At 44.0% G+C, this 16,234-nt stretch overlaps 1 protein-coding gene across 2 annotated transcripts in view; it reads right to left on the bottom strand.

Annotated features, from left to right (window-relative positions):
* The window catches only part of abcc1 (ATP-binding cassette, sub-family C (CFTR/MRP), member 1), an 81,361-nt gene extending 65,537 nt beyond the window's left edge, over positions 1–15,824 (bottom strand). For both annotated transcript variants that reach the window (XM_060902154.1, XM_060902155.1), the window contains exons 1-4: positions 15,684–15,824; positions 12,938–13,114; positions 9,589–9,714; positions 3,920–4,057 (exon numbers count right to left, since the gene is read on the bottom strand). In XM_060902154.1, the coding sequence (XP_060758137.1) occupies positions 3,920–4,057; positions 9,589–9,714; positions 12,938–13,114; positions 15,684–15,725 (483 nt within the window). In that variant the 5' untranslated portion in view covers positions 15,726–15,824. The remainder of the gene's footprint in view (positions 1–3,919; positions 4,058–9,588; positions 9,715–12,937; positions 13,115–15,683) is intronic.
* Positions 15,825–16,234: the final 410 nt, after the last annotated feature.

Below are 16,234 nucleotides of genomic sequence, written 5' to 3'. Positions count from 1 at the left end.
TTGTAGCGTCCCAAGCCAGTAAAATCTGATCCAAGTCTTTCGCTAGGTGGCGTCTTACGGTCCATGTACGAATATTCAAAAGAGACAAGAAAACATGGATAAGGAAAAAAAAGAAAAATACATCTATTTTGTCATTCTTCAGCAGAAAGAGAGTACATTCACCTGAAAAAACTGATACCCCTGATACCCAAGGTAATTAGTCATACTAGATTTACAACAACTACTACAACAGCAACCACTACCACCACCACCACTAGTGGCCTGTGGTTGAATTTCAAAATATTGCCACTGATTAAACAATATCTCAATATATTTGGTTGAAGCATTGATTTTTGTCATCTACATTGCTTCATATGGCTTCTAATACCAAAAAAAAAAAACACAGAATTGAGAAGAAAAAAACCAGCCCCTGGGCTGCCCCAGCTGTTCATTGGGCTCACTTCGCTCACTAGGTTCGCTTCAACTGAAGGATGATCACTGGGCCCCCCATTGTAGAAATGGGCCCCTGTTTTTTCCCAGAAGAGGCCCTGTGGGCCCCTTGACCTGCAAAACAATGAGTCTCTGCACCTGTGCTTAATGCGTATAATAATTCGCATAAATGTGTTGCTCCTAAGCCAACTGAGTGATGCACAGATCATAGTACCACGTCATGACAAAAATGGAAAGCATCTAACCACATAACTAATTATTTATAATCCTTTATACCACAGCGGTGTAGAATCCTGACTAGATAGAACTCGATGCCGACGGCGTCGATGGGGATCCCTCCACCTGGTAGACTACACGCCTTATTAAGTTGTGATTTGGGGATGGACATTTGACCTCACAAGTAATTTCACCAGGTCAAGATTACTGTATCAGCCTTGGAGATATTGCGTTCACAAGGTTTTCGGACAGACACTTGACCTCACAGTGACCTTAGACCATTTGATCTCAAAATCTAATCAGTTTATCTTTGTCCCCAAATGCACAAATGGTGAAAAGTTGTGAAATTCCTTTCATTTGCCTTGGAGACATCGTGTTCACAAGGTTTTCGGACAGACATTTGACCTCACAGTGACCTTGACCTTAGACCTTTTGATCTCAAAATCTAATCAGTTCATGTTTGTCCCAAAGCGCACAAATGGTGAAAGTTTGGTGAAATTCCTTTCATTAGCCTTGGAGATATCAAGTTCACAAGGTTTCGGGACGGACGCACGCACGCACAACCCGAAAACATAATGCCTCCTGCACCTTACGGTGGCGGAGGCATAAAAACTGATTGGTCAGAAGGTGTTGATGTTCGGCAGACACAAAACATAAATGAATTTAAAAAAAAAAAACAAACCACCACATCTTGGAATGGGCAACCTCCTAGCGACCATCTGGAGTACCATAACGACAACAACCTACTAACACCTTAACAACCACATAGCAACATCTTGGAATACAACAGCAACTACTTAGAAACCACAGCCATCTCAAATACCATAGCAACCACCCACCATACCAACCACCTGAAATACCATAGCAACCATATTAACCATGTAGCATCACCCAATCAACCTCATGGACCACCACAGCAAAACACACAGCAGTACCCTAGCAACCACCTGGGATTCAACAGAAAACAAGCAAAGACCATAGCAACCATATGAAATAGCATAGCAGCCCCTTAAAGGAACAGTCCACCGTACTTCCATAATGAAATATTTTCTTCTCTGAATTGGGACGAGCTGATCCGTACCCAGCGCTCGAAACTAACGGTGTCCCGACGTCCCGGGGACCATAAAAAATGTCATCGGGACACAAAATTATCATATCTGGGACAATCCCGGGACAATGGAAAAAAATAGATCTAGAAAAAAAGTTCTACATTAATATTATTTACAAAGCCGTAACACATACGTAGACACTCACCTAATTTGTCAATTTTAATTTTAAAACGTTAACAGCGAAAAATACATCGTAGCTACACTTTCGATGCACCTGCATCCGTAGGCTACAGAGCAGCGCATTCTGTTCTAGAATCTTCGGCCGGTGTCCGCATTATATGGACTTGGAATGGAATTGCTACCGCACACGCTGCGCCGACTCTTGCCAGAACAAAAATGCTTAAGTGGTTGAAGCGGCCCGACCGCGGGGAAGAAACTGAAAGCCCAGACATAACGTCTCCGGGACCTTCAGGATCCAAAGTGTCATCGCCTGTCAATGTGGTAAGTTATTTGTGATTATTAGGTTATGACTTATGATGCTATGGTTAGGTAGGAACTACTGTGGATAGGGCTGGTCTGCAGGCAACGCTAGCAACTGAATAAACACTGTTAGACACGTTATAAAATACAACAGGAATGATGTGGATGATATTGACGAAAGATACCGTTCAACAGAATAAGTGAGTTTTCTTGGTGTCTTTCTAGTTCAGAAAGTTTAGTCAGTCAGCAGCACAACTAGGCTCGGACCTGCTGGCACTATGCTGATGTTGCTAACATTTGCACCCACGTTTCGGCAGCGAAAGTTCATAAAAATGGATAACGGAAAGTTCATAAAAATGGATAACGGAAAGTTCATAAAAATGGATAACGGTAATGGATAACGGAAAGTTCATAAAAATGGATAACGGTAATGGTGAAAATTATAAGTTGGCCTTATAAATGCCAACAGATATTCAAGGTATAAGTAGATGAAATGAACATAAAAGGGGTCTTATTTTCAGCTAAAGTGTACTGCAGATGTAGGGAGTTGAAACATTTTCTGAATGAGCTAGTTGGCCCCTTTAAATAAACGGGTATCTATTCATACAGTGAGATCGCCAAAGTTTAATAAACTGAAAATGCAATAACTGTAATTTTGAAGTAGATGATGTATAGGACATGTGTCACTTGTGTTTTGTGACTTATTGTAAAAATGATATAAAGGGTTCAAAATCGCATAGTTACAAATATAATAGTAGCTTCATATGATAATATTAACCACTGGTTATTTCAGAGAGGAGAAAAAAAATGGGGACACTATTGCTTCCATTCGGGACAATACAACACAGAATTCGGGACCACTGGGGGACACAGAGGAAAAAAGTTAATTTCGAGCCCTGTCCGTACCTCTCCGAGCTTTGCGCGACCTCCCAGTCAGTCAGACGCGCCGTCACTCCTGTTAGCAATGTAGCTAGGCTCAGCATGGCCAATGGTATTTTTTGGGGCTGTAGTTAGATGCGACCAAACTCTTCCACGTTTTTCAGGAGTGAAGGTATCAATGCGCTGTCGAAGCGCGCAGAAGGTGTTAGTACGCCTGTCATTATAGTGCGGACTTTCCATAGCATAGAAAATCGCCACGTTTCAATTTGTGTAACTGAACTTGTTTCATATCACTGGTCATATAAACCTATGTAAACAGGAAAAACGTGGAAGAGTTTGGTCGCATCTAACTACAGCCCCAAAAAATACCATTGGCTATGCTGAGCCTAGCTACATTGCTAACAGGAGTGACAGCGCATCTGACTGACTGGGAGGTCGCGCAAAGCTCGGAGAGGTACGGAGCAGCTCGTCTCAATTCAGAGAAGAGCATATTTCATTATGGAAGTACGGTGGACTGTTCCTTTAAGAGAACCCTAGCAACCACCAGGAGATGCTTATTTGAGGAGATAACGCAACGTTATTTAATATTCATGGAAGGAAGGAAGGGAGTCTCCAGTGTCGGTGCTTTGTAACTACGTTTTCTGACAGGACAGAGAGCACTGTGCTTTCTGGTTTCTCTAACCATCTACATTTCTTTATTAATTTCCAAACAAAGTGAAGGAGAAACTGTTTGTAGCTATAAAGTTACTGCCCACTGTCAGTGTCCATGGTCCAGGGCACATTTTATTACAATCAACAGTATCGTACAGGTGCAGAAATAAACACGGAAAGTAAGTGGACGTGACCTTGTGGATCGTGATCCTCACCTCATCAAGTGCCTGCAGGACTTTGGAGCGAAATGTGACTGTAGCACAAACTAAAGCGATGAGCCAGAAGTTCAGCATCACCCCGGAGGACTGGACGCCCTTCATCCGCTCGTACTGGATGAAAAACGTAGCCATCAGCTGTTAAAAACAAAAACACACGCAATTTAAGCGTGAACAACAACAAAAAGATAAGAAAGGAATAAAACACTTGGGAGGAGTGTGCGGTTATGGGAAAATAATCAACGACAGGGTGGTATGATCAAACTAAGGTACTGTTACCACCTCGAAGTTTATTATCTTCCAATAACAGCATTTCTCCCTGAAGTGTTTTACTCCTTTTACACCACAGCAATTTCACAATACTAAGTATTACACATCATACTTTTTATCCATTTATTGTTACACTCGCCAGCCTCTTGAAGTTAATAAAACAAAAATAAAACGCAGTTTGTCATGCTACAGGGAAACCGCAAACTGTAAACACCTCTGTCCTAAAACTACTGCTTTACTCATGTCTGACTGAAAGCACTGAAACTGGAGACTCCTTCCACAAACATGAAAAAAACATCCTCATAGAAAACTTTATACATTTCTCCTTGTTAACTAGCAACAAATATCTATTATTATTATTATATCAACATTCACTGGATATGAGCAATCGCATACTCTGACTGGCTGCACTACTACTAGGATATCAGCTCATATACCACGAGTAGAGAAAAACAAAATGGCGGCACGTGTTGCTGAACCAACTGAGGGTGAAAAAAAAAAATAATAATCCACTCACTTTCACTTCACCAAGTCACTCGCTTCGCGCAGTCAAGCAGACAGAGGAAGTCCGTGTGCGCATGCGCAGGTTTACCTTCTTCTTTTGGGTTTTACGGCAGCTGGCATCCACAGTGTTGCATTACTGCCATCTACAGGTTTCCCTTTGAGCGTGCACTGACAGTTCCATCATTCTGTCGCTAAACGAACAGCTGATCACACCGAGGTGCTCGCTGAGCGCCCATATTTATTAGTTTGGTCCTGCGTTTCCTTTCCTTCGTATAGAACATAACGTCTTTTCTTCTCACTTTCTTTTCGTTACTGTAGTCGCTCTTTCACGTTTCATTCGCACACTCACGTCCTCCGTTTTTCTCTCCCGTTTCAAATTTGTATCCCACAATGCCTTGCGTGAACGGGGAAAGCCCACCACGTGATGCATGACGCAGTATCTTGAATTGGGTCATGGTGAAGCAGGAAAAAATAACGAAGAATTTAGGGCCACGTGGAGATAAATGCATTAATTTTTTTTTTAAAAACCTAATTAAATGCGAAGTCTGTGATTCGAATTCAGTAGCTTTCTGTCACTAAACAAAAATAATTGGGTGTCGGGGAAAATTCTTTTTATAACCTACACTTAAAATCTGAAAGGCAGTGTAGCTTTAAGCACTAAAATTAGTTGAATTTTTTTTTTAGACTGGTTCAAAAACTCAAAGAAGTTTGAAAATTACAGAACTGAAATGTCCAAGGAAGAATTAAATATGTCTAAAAGCTATTCTATACCTCGGCACGACAGCACTTTCTGCGAAACACCCCAATAGGTTCGATAGTTTTTTAAGAAGTCTGACAGCAGAAATTATTTTGTTGGACGTTTTGTATAAAAGTTTTTTTTATCGAATTTGCAAAAAATAAAAATGCTCTGTTTCTCAAAATTCAGTAAATGTGGACAGAATAAAAGGTATTCCACAAAATCTCGTCATACACGGCTTATTGCCATCAGCTCAGAACTATATGCCTCATCGGCCATCAGCTCATATATGACTTGATTTTATGGAATAATTTATTAGACTTAAGATCATCTGACATGTCTGCTGTAGCGTCCCAGTGAATGAGCTGTTGCTATAGAAACGATAATGAGCTGCTATTATTAAAAAATAAAGAATTTATACCTTCTGACTAATCAGGTTTGAGGATTGGTGGAAGTGAGGGTCCGTGTACTTTTTCGTTCATTCATTATTCTATTTTGGAAGTCACATGAGAAATGAAAAAGGACTCGTCTCGTCTTCTTCCGCTTTATCCGGAACCGGGTCGCGGAGGCAGCAGTCTAAGCATGGAAGCCCAAACTTCCCTTTCCCCAGACACCTCGGCCAGCTCCTCGGGAAGAACACCGAGGCGTTCCCAGGCCAGCCGAGAGACATAGTCCCTCCAGCGTGTCCTGGGTCTTCCCCGGGGCCTCCTCCCGGGGGGACATGCCTGGAACACCTCCCCAGGGAGGCGTCCAGGAGGCATCCGAAAAAGATGCCCGAGCCACCTCAGCTGGTTCCTCTCGATGTGGAGGAGCAGCGGCTCTACTCCGAGCTCCTCCCGAGTGACTGTGCTTCTCACCCTATCTCTAAGGGAGCACCCAGCCACCCTGCGAAGGAAACTCATTTCAGCCGCTTGTATCCGCGATCTTGTTCTTTCTGTCATTACCCAAAGCTCATGACCATAGGTGAGAGTCGGAATGTAGATCGACCGGTAAATTGAGAGCTTCGCCTTTTGGCTCCGCTCCTTCTTCACCACGACGGACCGGTAAAGCGACTGCATCACTGCGGAGGCTGCACCGATCCGCCTGTCGATCTCACGCTCCATCCTTCCCTCACTCGTGAACAAGATCCCGAGATACTTAAACTCCTCCACTTGAGGCAGGACTTCTCCACCAACCTGGAGAGGGCAAGCCACCCTTTTCCGGTCGAGAACCATGGCCTCGGACTTGGAGGTGCTGATTCTCATCTCAGCCGCTTCACACTCGACTGCAAAACTGCAAAATTGCTTTTTCCCTTTTTCTGCTGTTCAATGACTCATTTTCAATAACTAAAAATACATCAAAACATGGCTCTGGATTCCATTTCACAAGTCATACACAAGTGTGAAAATTCATAAACGAGTCCTTTTTCACTCGACTGCAAAGTGAAAAAGTCGAGTGAAAAAGGACTCGTTTATGAATTTTCACACTTGTGTATGACTTGTGAAATGGAATCCAGAGCCATGTTTTGATGTATTTTTAGTTATTGAAAATGAGTCATTGAACAGCAGAAAAAGGGAAAAAGCAATTTTGAAAAATGCCGTTCTGAATTGCGTTTTAGTTTATTTAGAACTTAGGTTTTGGGTGACCTGGAAGCCTAAGCTTGTGGGCGGGTCGGGAGCGTTATGGTTTGTTTATTCTCATCCGCATGACACGGCGTCTTTGGAGGCATATTCCGACTTAATTTGCGAAATGTTGCGAAGGCGTGCTACGCATGCAGATATTTCACAGCACCTCAAAGACACTGGCGCAGGACAGGGCCTTTGAAGAGCATGTACTGCATAGCATCCATGATCCATGAACTCGCTGGAGGTCGATCTATCGTCGTCGTCGTGTGTTGCAAGTGAGACATGAGTGAGCGCGAGCCAGGCGGTGTAATTTATTTCCGGGTGAAATATAGGATCAGTCAAATGAAATTCAATAAAGGAATAAATTAATATTACAAAATAAAAAGATCAGAAATGTTGTCCACTTTTCTAATACTACTATTTGATGATAGCAATACAAATTATAAAACAAAATAGAGCCATTTCTGCTTGTATTGAGGTTTTTCACCCACGTGACCAAGTCATGTGAGGCTGCCATTTTGGACGTCACGGCTCGAATCGGTTTGAATGCGAGGAAGGCGACAAAAGGAAAACATAAAAGAAGAAGGAGCGAGATGCAGAAAACACCTTCACTATCCAGCGACGTAGGGCATTTACAGGGCGAGCAGAGAGAGAGGGATTTGCAAAAATTGAGGTTAGCAGGCTTAGAGAACGACGTTTACCTGCTTCCACCAGGACTGTTCACTGACAGCTAAGGTTTGTTCACATTTTCATTTACTTTCAGTCCTCAGGATAAACAAAATGTTATTAAATGTCATTGAAATAACTTCTTAGTCTGTTGAGACATGGCCCGTTATAAGTTTTTTTCCTTTACTGCAGCGCTCGAAACTAACGGTGTCCCGACGTCCCGGGGACCATAAAAAATGTCATCGGGACACAAAATTATCATATCTGGGACAATCCCGGGACAATGGAAAAAAATAGATCTAGAAAAAAAGTTCTACATTAATATTATTTACAAAGCCGTAACACATACGTAGACATTCACCTAATTTGTCAATTTTAATTTTAAAACGTTAACAGCGAAAAATGCATAGTAGCTACACTTTCGATGCGCCTGCATCCGTAGGCTACAGAGCAGCGCATTCTGTTCTAGAATCTTCGGCCGGAGTCCGCATTATATGGACTTGGAATGGAATTGCTACCGCACACGCTGCGCCGACTCTTGCCAGAACAAAAATGCTGAAGTGGTTGAAGCGGACCGACCGCGGGGAAGAAACTGAAAGCCCAGACATAACGTCTCCGGGACCTTCAGGATCCAAAGTGTCATCGCCTGGTCTGCAGGCAACGCTAGCAACTGAATGAACTTAATGAACACTGTTAGACACGTTATAAAATACAACAGGAATGATGTGGATGATATTGACGGAAGATACCGTTCAACAGAATAAGTGAGTTTTCTTGGTGTCTTTCTAGTTCAGAAAGTTTAGTCAGTCAGCAGCACAACTAGGCTCGGACCTGCCACTATGCTGATGTTGCTAACATTTGCACCCACGTTTCGGCAGCGAAAGTTCATAAAAATGGATAACGGAAAGTTCATAAAAATGGATAACGGTAATGGTGAAAATTATAAGTTGGCCTTATAAGTGCCAACAGATATTCAAGGTATCAGTAGATGAAATGAACATAAAAGGGGTCTTATTTTCAACTAAAGTGTACTGCAGATGTAGGGAGTTGAAACATTTTCTGAATGAGCTAGTTGGCCCCTTTAAATAAACGGGTATCTATTCATACAGTGAGATCGCCAAAGTTTAATAAACTGAAAATGCAATAACTGTAATTTTGAAGTAGATGATGTATAGGACATGTTTCGCTTGTGTCTTGTGACTTATTGAAAAAATGATATAAAGGGTTCAAAATCGCATAGTTACAAATATAATAGTAACTTCATATGATAATATTAACCACTGGTTATTTCAGAGAGGAAAAAAATGGGGACACTATTGCTTCCATTCGGGACAATACAACACAGAATTCGGGACCACTGGGGGACACAAAGAAAAAAAAGTTAATTTCCGAGCACTGCTTTACTGTATTTACTAGTTTACTGAGCTAGCGCGCTCCGGGGCAGGCTGGCGCTAGCTAGCGCGCTCCAGAGCTAGCAGGAGTGCGTTAGCTCAGTAAACTAGTAAATACAGTAAAGGAAAAACTTGAGACTGAAAGGTTTTAACAGTCATCCAAATGACTGAACATAAACGTTGCTACAGTAACATACTAGCTACTATGTTGACATTAGCTAGCTTGACGTTCAAAATGGCGGACACCGGGGCGTCACGTGACCCTGTGACGTCAGGTGAAGAACCTCAATTGTTTTAAATAAAACATCAAGCTGCACCCTTTTTTAAATTTCATCTTTCATTCCAAAATAGAATAACGAATGAACGAAAAAGTACACGGACCAGTGAGCTTATGTTGTATACAGTACATGACGAAGGAGATATGTTGTGCAGTTCTAGGTGGTGTGTGTTATGGGTTGTGCCGGTTTTTGGTTTCTATAAAAATCTTGGATTTCTCACCATGGTGATGCCGAGCAGGGTGGGACTGACTAGGTAAACAGGTGCAACGGCAACCCCGTGACCTCTTTCCCAGAATGAGTAAAAAACATCTGACCAGCAGATAATCCACAGCAGTATCCCAGTGACCTTCAATGACAGGGAAAAGAGGGGGAAAAAAAAAAAAAAAAGATAAGGAAAGTCTTAAACAAACAGATACAGACAAGAACACGGGCTAGTCCTTTCTCTCTCTCTCTCACACTCACACACACACACACACCTGTTCAGTGGCGCATGATTATACACACACGTATACAGTATACTGGCCAGCCGATAAATATTTGGCTCCCGAGTTTGCAAATTTACGTTCGAACCGTATAACTAACCGTAACTGATTTTAGCCACGAGTTTCTCTGTTCAAGTCTAAATCGCATCCATTTCTCCTACACGTATTCTTATCCTTATTAATAACCAAAAGGAAAGCGATTCCAAAGCAACTCCGTGGTTTAAGATGAATAATACAGACCATTTAATCAAGAGTGAAAGTAATGGCACCCTATGAACAGATGATGCATCTGTGGTAGCTGTTGCAAAAAAAATTTTTTTTAAATATGAGCAAGTGTACTGTAGCTAATATTTCTTAGCATGAGATTAAATCAAATATAAAACTATTCCACTTGTTTTTAGATGCTTTGATTATTTCAAGCTTTATGTTTTCTTATACACTGCCACCCCACTATAACACACTCCTTGGGTGGCACACAAATACAGAAAAGTTCTACCATAATACCGAAACGGACCTGTTATCACAGCAAATACTCAGATTATATGCGAATTTTAGGCACATTCTCCTCATCGCTAACTTCTCCTTCTGAGTCACAGTTTATTGACCGAGTTAAAGAATCACGAACAGAGGTGATGATTTCTTCGTGTGTTATGGAAATGATGGCGGTTACTGGTGTATAGAGATCTTGCAGTCACGTGACCGGAAAGTACACAACCCCCATCTTGTCGGTAAAAAACACCGCTGAATACTGCTGCACTCGTGTACAGAATGGATCAATTTCAACCGACGGACTACACGGCTCATTTTTCTAATGAACAGATAACTAGATATACGTCTAAAATAAACGATCTACAGATTTGTGACCCTTTTGGCTTTCCGGACGGAGTTTTCACGACCGGATTTTGAACTGCCAGTGGAATACCTGGACGTGTATGATTACCTCATCAACTTTCTCTCGCTGTTCAGTGGTGAAGCACTGCGTGCTTAGAAATCTCTGGACAGTTATCTTTACAGAAATTCAGGATTTGTCAGCGACTCAGATGTGGCATCTTGTAAACAAGAAAATAATCCTCATTGGATGGGTAAGTCACTTAAGTATTGAGTATAGCACTGACCAGCCGATTATAGAATAGAATAAGGTAATTCCAAATCTTCCATCTTGTTTACATGGATCTGGCGTTGGAGAGGTAGAGGCTTAGCAGTGGAGGTTTGAGTAGCTGTTTTCCGAGCTTAGTCAACAGGCCGGCTCTGCCTGTAGCCTCGCTTTTGCTTCTGCTCCCGGTGCCGCCTCCTTCAATTTGCTTCCAATAACAATCCACGGAGACCTCGCTGTCTCGTCCGGAACGTTATTATTATTTTTTTCTCGTCCGGAATGTTGTGCATGCGATGGAAATCGCTACAAACCGTCATTTTCTGCTGGAAACCAATGTCCAGTAAGTCCATACGGTTGCAGTGGATATTGAAGTCCGGTACAGACGAACAACACGCAAAAATACACACAAAAAACATAAAAACCGTGCACAGGTAGGGAGAGCTTGTAGCCGCAGCCGTTGTAGTAGAATTGTATATAGTAGGGTTTTCCAGAAGAAAAGGTAGAAGTAAAAGCAGAAGTAGAACCAGAAGTAGAAGGCGGAATACGGCATTTGACCGACACGATGGCGTCTGTCACAATCTGGATCGGCTGTGACGTCACATGCAAGTGCTCCATTGTCGTCAAGATCCACCCACCGACTCGCTGTGTTTTCCAAATCTTCACCATTTAGTTCATTCATGTGTTTAAAAAAATAAAATAAAATCACTGATGATGCCATTTATATCACGCCACAGGGGGTATAAAAACACCACCGGTACGCTTTAACTAGGGGTTAAGTTTAGCTGTATCAGCAGTTACCACCTCGCCCGGGACGGAGTCCACCAGGGGGCGAGGTATTGTTTTCGGTCGGGTTTCTTCGTTAGCAACATTACGGGAACATGGCAATTCATACATTTTTTCACCAGCCAGCCGGACTAGTTCCCTTCCAAAGTAACTCGCCAAAAAGAAAATCAACTCGCCAAAATTTGTTCATGTATGAATTTTACTTCTGTCAAAAATAACACAAAAGAGAGTCGTTACCATTGTTCATGACTAATGTGCATTTGTTTCAAGACCCGAGTATTTTGATACTGGTTTTTTTTTTGGCACACTTTACAAACTGGCATTTGCTGTTCCACGTCCTGCTCGCGATATCCAAAAAAACGCCAGATGACTGACCCCTTACTAGTTCTTTTAGGAACCAATTCATCCACTTCCATTTTTAATTTGTCGCTGAAATTGACAGAGCTTACACGGTAGCCTATGCAACACCAGCGATTGCATGAACTGAGTCAGCGCTGTAAACCGAAACTAGGAAACCTTCCCACAAGTTCCTTTCAGCACCGAGATGTCGCCCGGGATTGGTTGGCGAGTGCGTGACGTTATTGTTTTTCTTTTACCCTTAGGCAGCCTCTCACGTTACTGCCTGAGGGACAGGGAGAAAACCACCGGAAAAGGTTTTAAACAAACAAAACAAACATGAAACAAACGCAAGTCAGCAGATGACCATAAAATACTCAATAGTTACGATATAATAATTATATGTATCTCACACAGAATTTTCGGAAATATATCGAGTATATTCGATACATCACACAGCCCTAGTCTGAATCTTCGCTTCATATATATATATATATATTTTTTTTTTTCAACTAGCCAGCCGGGCTGCCTAGTGACAGGAATTACCCGCCAAATGACAAATTAAGTCGCCTCGGGCGACCGGACCACCGCGAATTCCGAGCCCTGCTTTTATGGAGTTTTGTGGGCGTGGCTGAATGAAATAGCTGCGATTATGCTTGGTAGTTTATGTCTGATTGATGGTTTTGTGAAGATGCAACTTTAGTAAAGCATTCGCATTCTCTCTCTCACACACACTTCTCAGCTTTGTAACCACAACAAGCTCATATGCAGTGCATGATGGGTAACAGTCACTTCACTGATGAAAATAAACATAACCTGGATAATTAACTTTGACGTACACGCAGTTGGTCATTTTGTCACATATCTTTACTCACGGTTTTGGCTTTATTCAGGCGGCTCATACAGATGTAGCCGCGATTGTGCCTTTTGAGGTACAGAAAGTAAAAAGGTGCGAACAGCCAGAGGTAGAAACACGGGATCCAGATGAGGATCGTGTTCTGAAAACACGGCATCACATCTGGGTTTTGAGAGTGCCATGTGCGGTTCCAGTCCTACAAATTCACAAAAAAGACCATTACTTATTTGGTCAAACTTGTAAACTAAAGCTTATTTAATAATAATAATAATAATAATAATAATAGCTGTAGATACAAACAATGAGGTTTAAATCAAACTCAAACATTCTAAACGAATTTCACAGAGATGCAGGTTTTAAAAGAACACACAACATCGTCATACACCTGCTGGTCATGCAAGGTTTGTAAAAATAAACCCATTTGTCCTTTTCACATGTCCATCTCTCTCAGAGTTTCTTTGGCCCTGTGTGTCTCTCTGCTCCATCTCTGTCTCTTTGTTCATCCACCTTGATGTTAGTCTGTGTCTCTCTCTGCCCCATCCGTCTCCATACACCCATTTCTGTCTCCATCCGAGTTGCTCCCCTGCTGTCCATCTCAGTCTGGGTCTCGCTGTCCCATCTGTGACTCTCTGCTCTTGTATGTCTTTGTCCTTCTGCCTCCATCCCTCTTCATGTCCCCCTTTGTCCTTCTGCCCCTGTCCCTCTTCATGTCCCTCTCCTCTTCGTCCTTCTGCCCCGTCCCTCTCCTCTTCATCCTGCTGCCCCGTCCCTCTTCATGTCCCTCTCCTCTTTGTCCTACTACCCCATCATCCTTCTGCCCGTCCCTATACTTTTCTCACTCTTCATGTTCGTCTGCCCCATCCCTCTGCCACTGTCCCTCTTTGTCCTTCTGTCCCTCTCCTCCTGCCCTTGTCCCTCTTCACGTCCCTCTCCTCATTGTTCTTCTGCCCTGTCCCTCTACTTTTCTCTCTCCATGTTCGTCTGCCCCGTCCCTCTGCCACTGCCCCCTTTGTCCCTCTCCTCGGTCCTCCTGCCCGTGTCCCTCTCCTCGGTCCTCCTGCCCTTGTCCCTCTCCTCGGTCCTCCTGCCCTTGTCCCTCTCCTCGGTCCTCCTGCCCTTGTCCCTCTCCTCGGTCCTCCTGCCCTTGTCCCTCTCCTCGGTCCTCCTGCCCTTGTCCCTTTCCGCGTCCCTCTCCTCAGTCCTCCTGCCCATGTCCCTCTCCTCGGTCCTCCTGCCCTTGTCCCTCTCCTCGGTCCTCCTGCCCTTGTCCCTTTCCGCGTCCCTCTTCTCGGTCCTCCTGCCCATGTCCCTCTCCTCGGTCCTCCTGCCCATGTCCCTTTCCGCGTCCCTCTCCTCAGTCCTCCTGCCCATGTCCCTCTCCTCGGTCCTCCTGCCCATGTCCCTCTCCTCGGTCCTCCTGCCCTTGTCCCTCTCCTCGGTCCTCCTGCCCTTGTCCCTCTGCTCGGTCCTCCTGCCCTTGTCCCTCTGCTCGGTCCTCCTGCCCTTGTCCCTCTCCTCGGTCCTCCTGCCCTTGTCCCTCTCCTCGGTCCTCCTGCCCTTGTCCCTCTCCTCGGTCCTCCTGCCCTTGTCCCTTTCCGCGTCCCTCTCCTCAGTCCTCCTGCCCATGTCCCTCTCCTCGGTCCTCCTGCCCTTGTCCCTCGGTCCTCCTGCCCTTGTCCCTCGGTCCTCCTGCCCTTGTCCCTCTCCTCGGTCCTCCTGCCCATGTCCCTCTCCTCAGTCCTCCTGCCCATGTCCCTCTCCTCGGTCCTCCTGCCCATGTCCCTCTCCTCGGTCCTCCTGCCCTTGTCCCTCTCCTCGGTCCTCCTGCCCTTGTCCCTCTGCTCGGTCCTCCTGCCCTTGTCCCTCTGCTCGGTCCTCCTGCCCTTGTCCCTCTCCTCGGTCCTCCTGCCCTTGTCCCTCTCCTCGGTCCTCCTGCCCTTGTCCCTCTCCTCGGTCCTCCTGCCCTTGTCCCTTTCCGCGTCCCTCTCCTCAGTCCTCCTGCCCATGTCCCTCTCCTCGGTCCTCCTGCCCTTGTCCCTCGGTCCTCCTGCCCTTGTCCCTCTCCTCGGTCCTCCTGCCCTTGTCCCTCTCCTCGGTCCTCCTGCCCTTGTCCCTTTCCGCGTCCCTCTCCTCAGTCCTCCTGCCCATGTCCCTCTCCTCGGTCCTCCTGCCCATGTCCCTCTCCTCGGTCCTCCTGCCCATGTCCCTCTCCTCGGTCCTCCTGCCCATGTCCCTTTCCGCGTCCCTCTCCTCAGTCCTCCTGCCCATGTCCCTCTCCTCGGTCCTCCTGCCCTTGTCCCTCTCCTCTGTCAGGCGAATATTAATGCATTACGGGAAACACTAAGACTAAATTCAAGCTTATATTTAAAATCACACGTGACACTCATTAGTCTCATTATTAAAATAAATTATGAATAATAATAATAATAATAGATTTAGTTTAGTCTCAGTATGTTATGCTAACTAGCTAATTAACAAGAAGAAAGTTAGGAAGTTAATTGTTACGCATTTACGTTTTAGATGTGTTTAAAGTTTCAATTAAAAAAATAAAAATAAATAAAAGCTTAATAAGTAATTAAACTCGGTCACGCGCTGTGAAACGCAGCAGGGCCATTTTCCACGCGGCTTATTTACAAAGAAGCCGCAAGTGTCAGTTGGTTAGCATTAGCATTAGCATGACTTAACCGGCATTCTCCGGATTGAAAGCGAGCAGTTTCACCGCGAACCGTTCCCCGGTTTCCCCGGGAGTTTACCCACGGACTCACCCACAGAGAGCCGGACGAGTCGGAGCTACAGAAGCGGTGCATGTCCGGGAGCTGTGTGCGCGCGCCTCCGCGGCTCCAGGTTCATCACTTCAGCGATTACGGGTTTACGCAAAACGGGCGCACTGAAGCAGCCGGGTTTTTTTTCCCCCAACTGTTTTACGAATAAAGCCACGCCCTCCCCCGAGTAATCTCTGTTGTGATTGGTCTTTTTCTTCTTCTGCGTTCAGCGCTGTGGTTGTGATCCCGAAGGTTGTTTTTTTTGGTCAAGTTGCAGGAACCTAACCCTAACCCTGAGCTCGCGCTCACGTGATGAAGTAACAACAACAACAACAACAACAATAATAATTGTAAGGGTAATAATATAATTGAAACTCTAATTTTTTATCATTATTTTTTCAGAATTTATTACTTGGTTAAAAAATATAAACGATTATAAATGTGATTTAATTATTGAGATAGTTTGAAAAAATTCAATCTATTATTATTACTATTAAGAATAATGTAATTGAAACTATTTTTTTCTTTTTTTTCAGAATTTGTTTAAAATATAA

This window comes from Neoarius graeffei, chromosome 20 (assembly GCF_027579695.1).
Source record: "Neoarius graeffei isolate fNeoGra1 chromosome 20, fNeoGra1.pri, whole genome shotgun sequence".
Taxonomy (NCBI): Eukaryota; Metazoa; Chordata; class Actinopteri; order Siluriformes; family Ariidae; genus Neoarius; species Neoarius graeffei.
This window is presented reverse-complemented; position numbering and strand designations above follow the sequence as displayed.